The sequence below is a fragment of the Glandiceps talaboti genome, chromosome 1 (genome assembly GCF_964340395.1).
Source record: "Glandiceps talaboti chromosome 1, keGlaTala1.1, whole genome shotgun sequence".
Taxonomy (NCBI): domain Eukaryota; kingdom Metazoa; phylum Hemichordata; class Enteropneusta; family Spengelidae; genus Glandiceps; species Glandiceps talaboti.
The window spans coordinates 10,840,575-10,857,252 of record NC_135549.1 but is presented as its reverse complement, the minus strand read 5'-3'; the positions used below and the strand labels follow the sequence as shown (position 1 = coordinate 10,857,252).

Sequence of the window (16,678 nt, the reverse complement as noted above, 5' to 3'; positions counted from 1 at the left end):
ATCATTACTTGTATTTTTACTATTTTATCCTGTAGACACTTTTTAAAAAAAATATCTTTGTTGTTGTTTTTTCATCATTTTACTGTTTCAGTACTTCGTAAAGGCTGTCTGTGAACAGCTGAAATGTTCAGTAATTTTTAATAAATGTTGGTCAATACACAACCCGGGACTTGTCTTTCTTGAACTCAAGTTCAAAGTTATGCACCTATCAAGTCCTAGCATCTTACCCTTCTTTTGCCAAGTACTAACACTTGGACTGATACTGGCTTTTTCAACTAAACCAAGCTATATGTACCATAAAACACAGTACCAGTGTGTTTGTTGTAACAGCATTTCTAGTAAAATCACATATTCTTTGATACAGGCGAACCTATAGTATAGGTTTGTTAGTACAGTGGAAGGGAAAATATTGTAATACATCTGCGCATTAGGACTTCATTTTCAAAACTCTTAATTCCTATCATTCCTAGTGAACCAACCATGTATGTAGAGGTATTTCACCACCATGGGACAGACATACACATAAACATTTAACTAGGTAGATAAGGACTGGAAAGTGACATCTCCTTGTCAACAGATATTAGCAAAGAGATACTTCATATCTCAGGAGAATGAAATACCTAACACCACTTAAATTAATTCATAAATTTAGAGAATAGTTGTCCCAAGGGTACTACCCAATCAATTGGACTGGGTTTATTAATTCAATTCAAGTCTGAGACTCTCAGCTTCATATTGTGATTGCTAACATCCCGTGGTAATACATATGAACTGTTGTGAAGTGACGCATCCAATCTTCAAAAATATGCAAATCAGTTCATTTATATACAATACACACTGAAATTTATAGTATGCAGTATATCTTCACCAGGCAGCCTGGTCATTAACAAAAGTGTGAACACACATGTATAGAATGTCAAATAATATGTATAAATATTTCATTTTATATGACATGCAAATCATTTTATTCTACTTCGCTTCTTATATATCCTAATGATGGAAACTTGATCATTTTTTTTCAGCTGATGATAAGCACAGATGATGACCTGATTCCAGTATCATGTAGCTTAACAATGTGAATTGATTAGACTCTCTCACAGCCTAGGGAATGTCGCTAGCAGAAAGTGACTGTTTTGTATGTACTGCCAATATCTACCACATACATTGTACTCTATCTAATATCCTTGTACTGTGCGTCCTCATCAACTACATAGGACTAACCATTCGTTGGCATGTTATCGCAACCTGCTGTGCTATTGTGACACTTGGGAGCGTCGCAATAACTCGTCAATGTATGGTTAGTCCTATATAGTTGATGAGGGCACACAGTACAAGGATATTAGATAGAGTACGCGGTAGATATTGGTACATACAAAACAGACGTTTTCTATTAGTGATGCTCCCGAGGCTGTGAGAGAGCCTATGAATTGATTAGTTGTGCAGTGCAAGTATACCATATTTATTGATATGAAAGACATCTATCATTCTGATTCTAACTAACTGATATATTCTAATTGTATTTGTTGTAACCTTTACTGCATTTGGGTTATCAAGCAGAACTAACAATATGAATGATATGTCTGATTACATGTACTATTATGGAATGTGATTCAGATAAAGGACATTTTGAAAGCTGTGCTGGAATGAAATTTCTTCATGTAGGTATTTAGGTGTAAATCTCCCACCACTGATATCTCTGTCTGCAATGAATCCTATATTGAAATGTTCAGACTCTACAAAATCCAAATAAATAACTGTTCACTGACAATGCCAAGGTGCCCAATAAATTTAATTTGCTAAAAGTATATGTTTTAAAAGTGTGACTGAACTTGACAATGACATAAACATTCTTTCAAGTACATGTACATAGTATCAAACAAATAGCATTTGTATCAATGAACTGTAGAAAGCCTTTGGGATAAAAGCTATGGTACTTTACATTTAAACTTTGTCTTCTATGAAGATTAATCATAAAACTTTAAAGAAGTCCTCCCCTTCTAGACATTGTGACCTTAACCATTCTCCTCACATACTGACACTTGGCCTTATCAGCCAGCAGCCATGGCCACTGATTAAAATGGAAATTGAAACCATCAGATGTTCACTTCAGGTGCACTGTCAAAGTGGTGATAAATTCAAGCTGACAGATTATACAAGTATTGTACAGTCAGACAATCTCTTGTGTCTCTTCTGGCCAAGCCATCCATTCCCATATTGATGCCGTCAGACTATACCCCTCCAATCCTCCAAGTGTCTCCAACCCATACGTCCATTCCCATGTTGATGTACATGTACAAAAAAATGTAGCTCTGACAATCCCCTCCCCAATTGTACATCCATTCCCATACTGCAGGAGTCTGACAATCCCTTTCAATGCGTCTCCAATCTGTAAATCATTCCCATGTTGATGCAGTTAGACAAACCTCTGTTGTGTGTCTCCTACATGTGCATCCATTCCCACATTGATGCAATCAAACAATCCTCCATCTCTCTCCAAACAGGTTTCCACATTTCTCCTGATCCTTGACCCTGGAAATTCATTTCCACATTTCTCCTCAGCGTCTGTGTCTCTCCAACCTGTACATGTACATCCATTCAACATTTCTCTTCCAGGTGTCCCAACCCGGGTAACTGTCCATGTCTCCAACTGACACATCCATTCCCACTTTGTTGCAGTCAGACAAGTCTCGATGTGTCTCCAGCCTGTACATTCATTCCCACGTTGATGTAGCTCAGAAAATCCCCCCTCCCTCCCCATCATGTGTCTCCCGCCAGGTCATCCTTCATATGTCTCCAACCTGGACACCATTCCCATGTTGATGATCACCAAGGCCATTGTCCTGCATCACTTACACTAACCATTATTACCAATTCTAGTCTGTGTTTAATGAGGCTTACAAGTTCAATCCTGATCTTTGTAGACATCAAGCTTTTCGGCTTTAAACTTAAGACGAGATCAAAGACCATACCGGTATCAATACAGATTTCATTTCAACTGATTAGATAGTCTTGCATTTCACTCTGGCCTCACAATCTTTGTTATTTAGAAATGGCTGCTCATACAGACATAGACATGGGTAGTGTTACATGTACCTCATTCATATCCAGTATGTTACTGTAAACCTGATGCCTCAAGACAGACATCACTATCGATACACAACACTGACTCTATTCAATACAAAATGTGTAAAAGCTGATAGAGCCCATTTCTTGCGATCGATGTCTTATCCACCATTTTCTATGGTCATTTATCAAGAAGTACAATTTGGTTACATGAAATGTCTATAACAAAATTCAAATGCACCAAGTTCACAATAAATCTGAGTAAATAAGTGTGCACTACATGCACTTCAAAGTGTTTTTCATGAGGCAAGCATGAATTCACTTCATCATGACAAGAATGTGTTTACACCATGAAAACTACAAGTTAATTCATTCACTTACACTTACAAACATTATATGTTATATTATGAAATTTTGACGGAACATAGTTTATTGTCACAATGTTTTGTGTCTGTGCATGATTGTGTCCATGTCCATCCATTAGCCAATGTAGTACAAAATGTACTGTGTTATCTCTCAACCTTAGCAATTGTCTTCACTTTGTGTTCTTGGTTAAAGAAAGCAATATAACTCAGATAGTTACTAGAATTACACTACATTATCACTGGGGTGAATGAACTCCAATCATTAGTAATATCGTATGCTTGGATGAAAGGTTAGATTTTGTATGACTAACTGGGCTTTGACCTTGTGGATGGATAGATGTGTGAAGTAAGAGTTGCAATCAAATCACATGGCAGTACATGTATGTCATGGCACCTTGATAACATTATACATGTACATATAAAAGTTTAGAGCTACATGTACATGTACGTGACGTCACAACTAAACAAATATGCATATTGCACAATATGGTGTCTTTTCATGACAAACAACACATCGTTTGAAAATGTTGTGATTGATCAGCTTTTTTTAATGATTTTAACCTAAGAAAGATCATATCACACTGAAGCCTTGAATTTCATCTTCAGTCTCTTTGCCATAAATTGTTTTCCCCCAACAATGTATCTCCTCTCATGAATCCATGTTGCATGTTGAGAATGTGTTATCTACAGGTAAATAACTGCTCTGTTCAGAAATTTAGAGGCTATCACACATCAGCAGATTTTAGGACCTGTTCTAATGCATATGAAATTATGACTTGCCTTGTCATTTACTGGTATGGATTCCATGACAAATTGTAGCTGAAGCAATTACAGCAAAGACTGAAGAACAATATACCTGTTGTAGGAGTTATGTAGCATAGCTCATTTGACATAATGAAGGGGACTGTTACAATAGTCCAGACTTGTTGTTGGCATTCTAACCTAGTGATCCTACATCAACACTGTAGAACTGCTAGATTAGAAGGCCATCAACAAGTCTCTAGGATGGCAACATTTGAGTTTAATAAGGATATTAAAATACATGATAAGGCGGTGACAAATGGATGGATGGATGGATGGAATGGAATGGGATGGATGGATAGATAATATTATATATATATCATACATATATATATATATATTAGACAGATAGATAGATAGATAGATAGATAGATAGATAGATAGATAGATAGATAGATAGATAGATAGATAGATAGATAGATAGATAGATAGATAGATAGATAGATAGATAGATAGATAGATAGATAGATAGATAGATAGATAGATAGATAGATAGATAGATAGACAGACAGACAGATAGACAGACAGACCGATATGGGCAGACAGACAGATGGAAGAATGAATTAATTAATGAATTACTGATTGTTGTTAATGGATACAAAATTGGTATCACTCTAATGTTGGACTCAGTGAGTGACTGTCCTTCATGTCACCGAGGTGTAGCAATAACAATGCAGTTATCTCAGAATCATGTATAGAGAGAGTGAGAGAATGTTTTGTCCTTTAATCAAAAGCTATGCTAATGAAATGACATAACATAACATAACATAATATACAAAGTACATGTGCAATACTTTTCTCTCTTGCTGATAATATTATTACACTCCTTTCATTTCTGGTTTAAATAACTTCCTAGACTAGAGACTGTTCACATCACTCCAGCTTACATGTATCAGTCTGCATGTATATCATTTGTTGCAGGAAGCTTAAACCACACAAATCTCAAATTACAGACACCATGAATTTAATGCACTCCTACAAAAGGATGCCACAGCGGAAATTGTAAACCAGTCGGATCATTGAAAGTTTGACAAATAATTCATTAATTCCACACCAAGATATAATTGAAACACCACAATTGAATGATGGGAGGCAATCACTGCATGTAGCAGCAACAACACTACATCATCATATTACAAAGGATTAGATCACTCAGTCCCAGTCAGATAAGTCAAAGTACAAGAATGTTGGAATTCAAAGTTGGAGTATGTTGGGAATTCTATATTTTTCCACACTCAGACTCTGAACATTCCATCTAAGATTATACTCAACACTCTGTGGGCAATCAGTGGGTGAACTCTGACCTCTGGTATAACTAAACTTCTATAAATATACTAATGACTTAATTTGCTTCATTGAAAAGTACAGGTCACATTGTTTAGAGATTTACAGTTGTGTTGAGGAGATCTGTTGGCAGTCGCTTTACTGTCGTATTCTAGACACATACACAGATGTTTTGCAAACTTAAATTGACAGGTAGTCTCACTAATTAGGCGTGGATCCAGGTCAGGTCATCAAACCTGAGTGAGGTCAACCAGATTGCCCATCTTTGACATTCACTATAAAAGAAATATCTTGCTAATAAGTAGCCATTACTTAGTAGAGTACTTTAGATAAAGATTACGAAAGAATTTGTGGTCGTAGAAAGACTACAAAATCAACAAGGATGGTCACAATTTTACATGCATAATAATGAGATCATTTGAATATTATAAACATGTTACTTATGTAAGAAAATTTGAAATTCTTTACAATTAGGCAACTGCAGTGTACCTCCATAACAATAACAGCATCATCTTTGCACATGAGGTAGGATGTACACTGAAATGATTGATCTCATTTCAAATGTTTTTTCTTAATATTTTTCATCTTTTTAATAATTGTTAAGGTGGGTAAAGTTTTAATGTGCAAATAAATTGATATATGCATAATTAAAATAATGATATAAACACATTTTTTGCAATAAAGCATATTCAATTTATATTTTGTTTAAAAACAACATTTTGTTTCGAAACAACCTTTAGTAATGCCATTTCTAGCAGAGTAGCTACAAACAATTCCGAGTTTACCTTTCCATCATTATCAATAAAAAATTGTACCTGTCAAATGATTTCAATACATTATGATAGTAAATGACCCATGATGTACAATGTATTCCCCTAGTACACCACACTCTTATTAGTACATAATGGTACCCAAATGAAATGAATTCAATGCTTCTACATTCTGAGATAATTGATCACAAAGGGAGTTAATTTGTGGATTAGTAAGAGTACATTTTGTAATTGCCCTCTGTAGTAATTGTTTCATATCATGGATAATTGGAAAGGTCCCATCTGTTGGTTATACCCTTGATGACACGCAGAGTATAAATCGAAAACTGAGTTAAAAGCTGGAGGGAACAGACTAGCCTAGGTTGGGATGTCAACTGCTGGGAAATAGCTAGCATACATGTATCATACCATTGGTCTCTCCTTGAACTCTGGTCAACTTAAAATTCTATGTAGGACTCTCATGGCATTTACAAATAATTGAAAATTTCATGTGCACTGAAACAAAAGATAAGTAAGGTCTAACATACATGTACCTACATACACATGCCTATGTCCTATTTTACTGTTATGATTATGTGTGATGTTTTGTTACAAACAATCTACCCCTATAATGTATATATAATATGTTTTCAATGTATGTAGACATCAATTTACATCACTCGTCTATTTGTCATAGTTTACAATAACATACTTCAGTCATCTACGTAGGCACATTTCAAGCAGTCTGAGTAGCATGAAGAGATCTGGATGTATTTGAGGTCACAGCATCTCACTATCCTTGTGTAAACTCTTGATAACTAAGGCACAGTATCACTTGACAGACTATTTCTTCTATCTCTTAGAGGTAAGGCACAAATAAACAATAGGTATCTTTCAAAGAACATTAACAAACATACACGTAATGAACTTCTTAAGTAAGTTGTGAGGTAGAGTTTTTTTTATTTCCTTTTCTTTTGGTAGAAGAAATGCAAAGATATCCACAAAGCATCACACACTACTTGCGCTTTGGCTAAGCTTCAAGGGCCATATTTTATCTTGGAGGAATTCTATGAGGACAGTACAAACGAAGGTCACCAGGACCACAATAATTTATTGTTTTCTGGCATTAGCAATCATGCATACATGTAAACAGACATACTACAAATGTACATAACACATCTGTTTTGAAGGTTTGACATTTCCCCAGAAATGGTTGTAAATATACTCATACATGTCACACTTTAAAATAGCACACTTCTAAACACTTGAATATGTATAAAAAATGCTGCTCTGTACAACATTTAACTGTAGTTAATAATTCAGCGACCTTCTATCCCAGGTCAGTATCAGAAACTTACATGTCATCATCATGACATTTTTCTTTCACGGTTGAAATCAAATTATCTCACCCTGCTCTCAGAGCCAACGGCAGCTCTCCTGTACATTGTATTTTTCAGCACATTTTCCATTCATCATCATCTGTCAGTATGTGGGGAACCATTTACTAATAGGCTGATGTAAACAGTGGCCAATTTTACAGTTGAACACTTAAAAACAACACAACAGTGATATTTGCAAACAGTGTCTCCAATAATCAGATCATCTGTAGCTTCATAAACATTTATGAGGTTCAGTTCTGGGTAACTATTACAAAGACAGTTCATGGCGCACATTTTATGACATTTCCAAAACAGCCAACTATTGATGCTTGTATTTTTATAACCATTTTAACTGCCTATGAAACTAGACTACTTCAACAAGCTCAAACTATTTTGTATAGTACAACATGCCCTCTCATCAAAATGTATATTTAGGAAGGCATTGCCAATGGTAAATAAATCAATACTACATAAGAACATAACTTACTCACTAAGATTGAATATACCTACCATGGGGGTTACTGGTGACAACAATGAACACTGGGGAGACTACATTCCAACACACATATTATGTTGTTGTGAAACAATGTTGCATAATTTCCACTACTTTGTATCAAAATGTAATTTCTTAGCAAATGATTGGTTGTGTCTTTCCATTACTTGTTTAACTTACACCAATCAGTCAAAACTTGTAAAGTTAAGAACATTTAAAATTCACAGTGTGGAAAAATAAAGTGTGTTTTGTTAATCAACTAGATTCAGGTAGGGTGTGTTGGGACAGCAAACTAATCAAAACAAACAACAAGGTCACATCAAAAGTTTTACAATGTGACATGCTATAAATAAAAAAGTTTGTCAATACTGCTTACTGACTTACACCTGTTTTCATCGTAATTAAACTACCAATATTTCACAAACATTTCCAGGACTACACATTTCATGTGTGCTGGCACAATATAAAACATGTAGTTTATTTTCCACTTTCCTGGCTACATGTTAGTTTGTCCTTCATCAAGTTGTTCTACTAAAACTAACAGGCCATAACTTGTAAACAACTTCACTGAGTGATCCATCATTGAATGACAACCATACACTCATTCACATTTTATCTATGGCCTAATGGACAATGAAAATGTGGAAATAACAAGATTTCACCTGACTTCTACATACTGAATTACTGTGATATTTCTTCATACTTTTTCCTTTTCACTATATGGATACATCTGAAGGTCAATCAGGCTGCATTTAGAAAAAGGACTGCATACCCTGACTTAAAAAACTTAAAACATTTCCAAAGTAACTTCCATCAACAATCCTACATTTGTCAGTCTCACACCAGCTGTTTGTCATCTCTCCAGACCTGTCACCTATAAACCCGGAAAATACACATTGAATACCCATACTCTAGAGAGTAAACACACTTCAACTATTCAGGGTGTGGTATGGGATGTGGCAAGCTACAAAAATAACCCCCATTTCATAGCCTGGATCACATGGTTTGTACATGTAATGCCATTAAATACTAAGATTAGCTGGCAATGACCTCGGCAACATGTTCTCACTGGGACACTATAATATAAAATAGACTGGTTGCTCTTTTGTTAGCCTTACTGAATCACTGACTGAATTCTAGGACTTATACTCTATGAATTCTAGGACTTACACTCTATCAAGGACAGTTCTAAGAATTTCTAACCCAGAGATTTGGCTTGAAAATATCAAACCAGTATGTTGAGTAAGATACATAGGCATAGGCACAAATTAGTCTCTGGGCTAAGAATTTCAGTCACACATGATTTCAAGGCTATTCTCAGTGTCTGACCATCAATGAACATTAGTACTGTGAAAATCACAGTTCATGAATTTTAAATTTATTTTCCAAAAATTCAATCACTGGTCATTTTGTCCTTTATTCATTTCTCAGAAAACTGCCTAGAATTAGTCATTTATTCTTATCTCCAGATTTTTGCGAGAGTGTGGGAAGTTACCCGATAGTCTGTGTGTTCATTATGTTGTGCTATCAGATATCTGGTAGTCTGGATGCCAACATGGTTTCTAACTAAACCATGTGAGTGGAGGTGTAAATGGTAACGATACTGTATAGGAACTAGACTAGTATCTGGTTGCTAAGCCTGTGATATGGGCTGAACAAGAAGATATATCTGACTGGCAGTCTAGGGAACAGTAGTTCTTGGAAGTTCACATCTATAATTATGGTATATCAATGACCCAAAAGTGAAAATAAATCATTCTGCGGTCACAAACAAACTAAAGTTAAACTGTCATGTTGTAGTTTAATCCTTCTACAGTTTCTATGTTGTGTGCAACAAGGAAGTGAAAAAGACTGTCAGACGTGATCTCAGCTGAGTGCATACACTATATGGAAAGCTCAGCCTTGCTTTGTGAAATTGCTAGTGGATTTTTGGCTTTCCTGCTGTTTCTACCTGATAATGAGAGTTCCCAGTACAGTGTGCCAGTTTCTATTTCCTGATATTAGCAAATATGACAAGGCAAGGCATGAATTGCAATCCTTGTAGACCTTGATATCAAGATAAGTACTCTAGGTCCTTTCACACACATATTATTACTTCAGGTCTATTATTGTCTGCCAGAGCAATGATAATGCTTTACCATGGCAAATCATATGGAATTAGGTCTCATGTATTTCAAATGTTGTTTGGAGCTTAAAGCAGTATGATGGAACGGATAGCATTAATTTTACACTAGTTTCAAGTCTGTAACAGCTTGTGTCAGGTACCCCATTTATTGCGCATAATTATTTTGTATGATATAATGTTGAGCGTATTTATGAATTCACAGCCTTGAAGTACTATGAAAGTGGACTGCGTTTTTAAAATGTGTTCAGCAGTTGTATTTTATCTCTCTACATTTTCTCCTTTTATTTCTATATTTCTGGTTTATGAAATGTACAAGAAGTGACACACTATTTACAAGTAGTTTGTTTCTAATTTGTCTTTCTGCGTTGTTAATATTTTTTTCAAGTGAAAGGCTTCATATATTAATTCTCATATGTTTATTCCCTATATACGGCCTGTGAAACTCACAGATCTTCAAAACAGACAGTGCAGATTAATCAGTGATGCAATACATCTATTCAAAATAAACATATCATTGCTTGGGGCTCTGCCAGAAACAAGATGCTTAAAAAATACCATAGTTTTACATGACCAGTCAAAATACCCAACAAAGGTTGTGGTATTCTGGACTCAGGTTCCTGAATTAGTTGTTCATACTTCAAGTTCAAGTAAAATATTGTGAATATGTAAAACAATCTCAATAGTGTTTGTATAATGGATAATACATGCATGTCTTGAATTGAAGACTTTTTTCATTTTTTTCTCAACGAGTATCTTTTCAAAAATGAAAAGAGATATTACATTGACTAAATTATTTACATGTATGTGGTACCTTCTTATCAAGTCTTGTAAATTTATCACAAGTAAAAGTCCTGTCATCTTTGTCAGATTTTAACAAATTGCAAACAACAGACTAGTAAAAGAATGATTGTTCATGGGCTCGTATATTATAGAAAAACATTAATTTCAAATCAATCCTTTGGCAATTTCATAATAATTGTACGAGTACTGTGTTTATAAAAATCAACCAGTGAATAATGTGGTGTAATATCATATTTTGTTAGTGAAAATACTTTTCACAAATTCTGTTATTTTTATTTGTGTAACTCTACATTATCACTTCACTTAGCTCAGGGTTGGTAGAGATGGTCAAGGTACAAATGTAAATAACACTACTCTTACAATAGCTACATGTACAACTAGAGTGGGAATGAATAACATCATTTTTGTTATTATAACATGGTCATCTGACATGTTTGAAGCTACATTTTTTTGTAATACAGTGTAGCTGTTACCATTAGTTACTGGTGACTTCGCACCTTGCACCAGCTGCTTAATTAATACAATCTTATAAAACATGGTCATGGAAGGACAGATGGCTATTTGGCCAAACAATTTTGACAGGTATTGGATCATACATAATAAAAAATATGAGGGTTTTGTGTTACAGCTGGAGTTTAGTATACTGTATTGTACTGATGATCACGTATTATAATACTCAGTTGTTTGGTGGTCTGAGATAGATACTAGTAGATGGGCCTGTGGTAGGTGGGACAATGAAAACATTCACTTTCTCAACTTAAATAACGTAGTCAACATTCAGTCTCTTTTTATATTTCCCTACTCATGTGTACAGTACTGTATTTCAGTGCCTGTTCAAATGCAACCATCAATGTGTTTCATCACGTACACTCACTCATCAGATCAAACACATTTTGTTGCACAGCTCCCCAATTTGTCTCGTAGAAGGACAAGTTACATGATTCATTACAGTGCTGCAGGGGGATGCTAATAACAGTATGAGTATTTACTACCTACATATGCTACTCTGTCAAATTTACAACACTACTCTCACTCTCACTCTCATACTCAGCAAGTCTGAAGTACCATACAAAAAGCTACTGTTTAAAAAAAAATATTTCATTCCTTGGTGGAAAGACAAGTTGACTGTGTTGACGATGTAAATTTCAATTATGCGATATAACAAAATGTGTTTGATGGGATTTTCTGACAGGAAATCAGACACCACCAACAATAAATTCCAGACAAAAATAAATGATGTCATGGTACAACCCATCCATTAAAAAATAGTTAATATTATGTGTATATCAGTTACAATGCAACTTATGAATAATGTGTATGTTTATTCACAGACATCAAAGTTGGTTGCCTGAAAACTAAATGTACCAGTAACATGATAATATTAAAACTGTCTTACATTTTTTTGTACTTTAGTCCCCTGTCCTGATTTATCATTCAGGGAATATGAGCAAAAGAACTGACTAGTTCTACTTTTAATTTTTTGAAAACCATTGAAGTCAATTTATACAATACTTTCATTGTTGTACAAATAAGTAATGGTAATACAAGAGTATCTACTGTCAGCTTCATAGACAGTTTGAAGTGGTTTTTGGACACAGAGTGTTTACTGACAGTTTCAATTCTTTCATATTAATTGTAGTCATGGTACATTGTCAAACATATCACCTTTAGCTTGTCTTAGATCGTCTAATGTGGATCAATGAACTCTCCAAATATACAAATCTACCATTTGAAAGTTTCCTTCCAAGGATCTCAAATTGTGTACTGTCTGGAGATTTCACAATAAATTATAAATAATAAATTGAACAAGAAATTTGATGTGAAATCTCATAAATATTATGATTTTTAATTCCAAATGCGTTTCCTAATATATCTGAGAGTGTGTGGGGTTTTTCTTAGTTTCATTCCTTTGCCAAACCATGACCTGACAGACTAGAACTTGACAGCTTACCTTTAGATTGAGGATGACAAGATCTCTGGCTTGCAACTCTCCTTCCAGTAAACTCAGTAGTTTTAATAAATCTTGCTTGGTTAAATTTTGAGCTACCTTAGATGAAGCACCCTGTAAAAGATAGGGAAAACAATGATAATATTGTCCAGGGACGTGTTTTAGCCTGTGTTTTTCACTGCTATTACACGCTCTTTCAAACTCAGAAAATACAATGTACATTACACTCTTACATATGTGAAGACGTTACGTTGAAGTTGTGAATGTGACATAAAAACACACTTGTACAACGATCAATTGAGCCATCTTCTAACACCAACAACTCTTTCAAAAATGAGCCTATGTTCATCAAAATCGTCTTCCTCTGTGTTATTATTAGGCCGACTACATACGTACATGTACATACATTCTAGTAGTATCAGTAACAATTCATTTTCATTGCAATCGGTTTGCTTTCCGCAAGTGATTTTTTTTCGTGATATTTAACTTCTCTTCTTTGGATAAATAATTACGATATACAGAAATTTAAACGTTCGACACTGTCATAGACAATGACATTGACTCAAACCTTTTGAGTGACCGGCTTTTTCTTCGTTTCCATATTTGTTATACGAGCTTTGAGGTCAGCCATGTTGCCTTCTCACAAAAATATTCCACAAATGTGGCTTGCGCCTCCCACCAAAACTTGTCAAATCAACACCAGCAGTGGTTTTTGTGTGCTTCGTCCACGTCTCTAGACCATGAATACGTCATCTGTGCCAGCTTATCTCAAACTCCCGACGATAATCCATCGAATTTTATGAACCCGATCCTGTATACAACTTAGACAACTCCATTGAATGACTCGAACGTGAATATCTAAATCAAAATGGCGGATATGTCAGGTTGTTTACATCAAGAAAACCACGTGACACTTAGGTAAACAGAGGTCGACAAACATAGTGGTCTGAGTTTATAGGCGCTAATATTTGAATATCTGTTTTGAATAAAAATAACTTTTTGTTTATCATTTGTTTATTGTGGAGTTATATTTTTTTTCATTAAAGTAAAACTATATATCTGATAAATTGGAGGATGGGCAGTTTACACATTTGTTACATGTTTGTAATAGAAATGTAAGGAGTGAAATATTTAGTCATAGATATTTTTGTTACACAAACGTCACCTTCATTTTTTTCATTTCTTAATTTCGACTATTTTCATTGACTCGTAGAGTTGTACTATATACATAAAATGTGTAACCATAGTTTAGTATAAAATAAATCAGAAACAAACTCTGGGGGCGCTATTTAAATCACTGAAGTTGCGAAGCGAAGTCAAATTAACAACGAACATGGTATTTTTCTTTATTTTTGTTTCCAAATAAAAGGTTACTTATATTTGACCATTCACTGTCACTTGTTTAATGACTAGTAGCCACTGTCAAAACCCCCCTCCACTTTAATTACTACTGTATTCTCATTCTATAGCAATACCAGATTTACACTGAACGCCTCCAGAAAGGGCAAAAGATAGATTTTTGGTCTTACACACACTGTTGGAACGCAAAATTCTGTGCTATAGGTATTATACATGATGTACCCCTTAATTGGAACAATAATTATATCAAACTATATGAAATTTGAAGCTTGCATCATTAACATATTTGCCTAATTATCGAAGGATCATTAATTATGCAAATTAACCATTACGATTATAATCTACATCAACAAAATTTAAAGGACACATTATAAAATGCACTTCTTTACCATAATCGCATATAATAAGTTATCTGAAACTTGCATTCTAAAGATATTGCCAAATTATGAAAAATTACTATTATGCAAATTACACATCACAATAAAAAAAACTACATAAAAGACTACACAAACACGTGTGATTTGTTATGGTTGATGTATACACACTAAGTTAAATTAAATTTGAAGATTGCATTGTTAAGATGTAGTTTAATTACCGAAAATTACTCATTACATGTAAAACTAAAAATTATACCAACAGGCTTTCGTTGGGGCATTGATTAAAGTGATAAAGGGTTAATGTAACACTGTACATATTAATCACAAGAGAAATTCTCTTTCTTACTAGTTTATGCATGATCGAATGTTTGTCCAGTGTGATAATCTCCCAGATGAGAGATAAAGTAAACTGTTAATGTAAGTGATCTCTCGCCAATTATAAGATTAGGAATATTAAATGTTTTAATTTAGATACGATTAGAAGAATGGACAAGGCGTCTTTATTTAGTCAATAAAGAAAAGAGAGACTTACATACAGCCTCAGACTGCTAGTGGTCTGAGATATAGCTGAGAGCAAAGTAACCAGGGAAAGAAAAAGATATAGTTTTAAAACTCAATGGAGTGAATTGATCAATATCACACACAAAACAAGTTATATTGCACCACAAAAATTGATCATTCAATCGATCAATCATTCAACCAAATAATAAATCAATCAATCAATCAATCAATAAATCAACCGATCAATCAATCGATCAATCAGCTACATGCTCGCTGCCCCCTGTGGGCAGAATAGAGCAGAATATCGAATAGAGCAGCGCAGCGCAGAGCAGAGCTAGAGCGGAGCAGAGCAGAACGCGCATTATGGGTGATACACACGCAAATTCCCCACAAGCGCATTAACTCCAGATGTACTCCCGTGTACCTTCGCTGTTACTTGCTTCTCTGGTACAACGATATACCTAGATTTTTCAGAAGTACACTCTGTCGAGTTACTCGAGCTCAGTGTAGAGACACTCGCGTTACACCAGCAGAGAAGCCGCTGTTACACTAGCGTAACTCACCTCCAGCAGTACGTCCCCAGAGTACGTTGAGGCATGTGTTTTCATTAACTTACCTACGCGGGAAACATAAACGCGGACATACAAATATGTTCCTAATTATCGAAGTACAAAAAAATATTTTCAACTTTAATTTACAATGAAATAGTAAAGACAATCGTATGAATTTATCTTGGCGAATTCTCCAGCAAGATAGCCCGCTTGTGCAATGCAATGTGAAACCATGGCACATGGTGAAACGTTCTAACAAAGTAACACAAATATTCAAATTAGTAAAACCGTAACAACAGTTTTCAACTACATGCAGACATCTAAATCAGAAAAAATGACATATGTGTAATAACAAGTCCACTGTAATCAAACGTAAACGTCAGAAATGCAGTTTTACAAAATTATATTCTCTTGGAATATGATTGAAGATGTTTTTCTAATGGGAAATGTGCATTTACTTTATGCAATATCTATGTCTAGTAAACGGATGGGAGACAAGTAGAAGAAATTACATACACAAATTACTCCAAATTCTCTAATTACCAACTACTCATTGTCAGACTCAAATAAGTCACTCAGTGTTGGACCCAAATTAGAAGCTCATTGTCAGACTCAAATAAGTCGCCCGGTGTCGGACACAAATTAGATGCTCAGTGTCGGACTCAAATTAGTTGCTCAGTGTTGGACACAAATTAGATGCTCAGTGTCAGACATATATAAGTTGCTAAGTGTCAGATAAAAATTACATGCTCAGTGTCGGACACAGACTAGATGCTCAGTGTCGGACACAAATTAGATGCTCAGTGTCGGACACAAATTAGATGCTCAGTGTCGGATACAAATTAGATGCTCAGTGTTGGACTCAAATGAGCTGCTTAGTGT

General features: G+C 34.9%; 1 protein-coding gene across 2 annotated transcripts in view; it reads right to left on the bottom strand.

Moving 5' to 3' along the window:
- Window positions 1-16,678, bottom strand: part of LOC144441448 (cortactin-binding protein 2-like) — a 57,252-nt gene that overhangs the window by 36,000 nt on the left and 4,574 nt on the right. The window contains exons 2-3 of one of the 2 annotated variants that reach the window (XM_078131034.1): window positions 13,577-13,866; window positions 13,000-13,122 (exon numbers count right to left, since the gene is read on the bottom strand). In XM_078131034.1, coding sequence (XP_077987160.1) covers window positions 13,000-13,122; window positions 13,577-13,639 — 186 coding nt within the window. In that variant the 5' untranslated portion in view covers window positions 13,640-13,866. The remainder of the gene's footprint in view (window positions 1-12,999; window positions 13,123-13,576; window positions 13,867-16,678) is intronic. The other variant, XM_078131026.1, reaches the window with a different exon arrangement.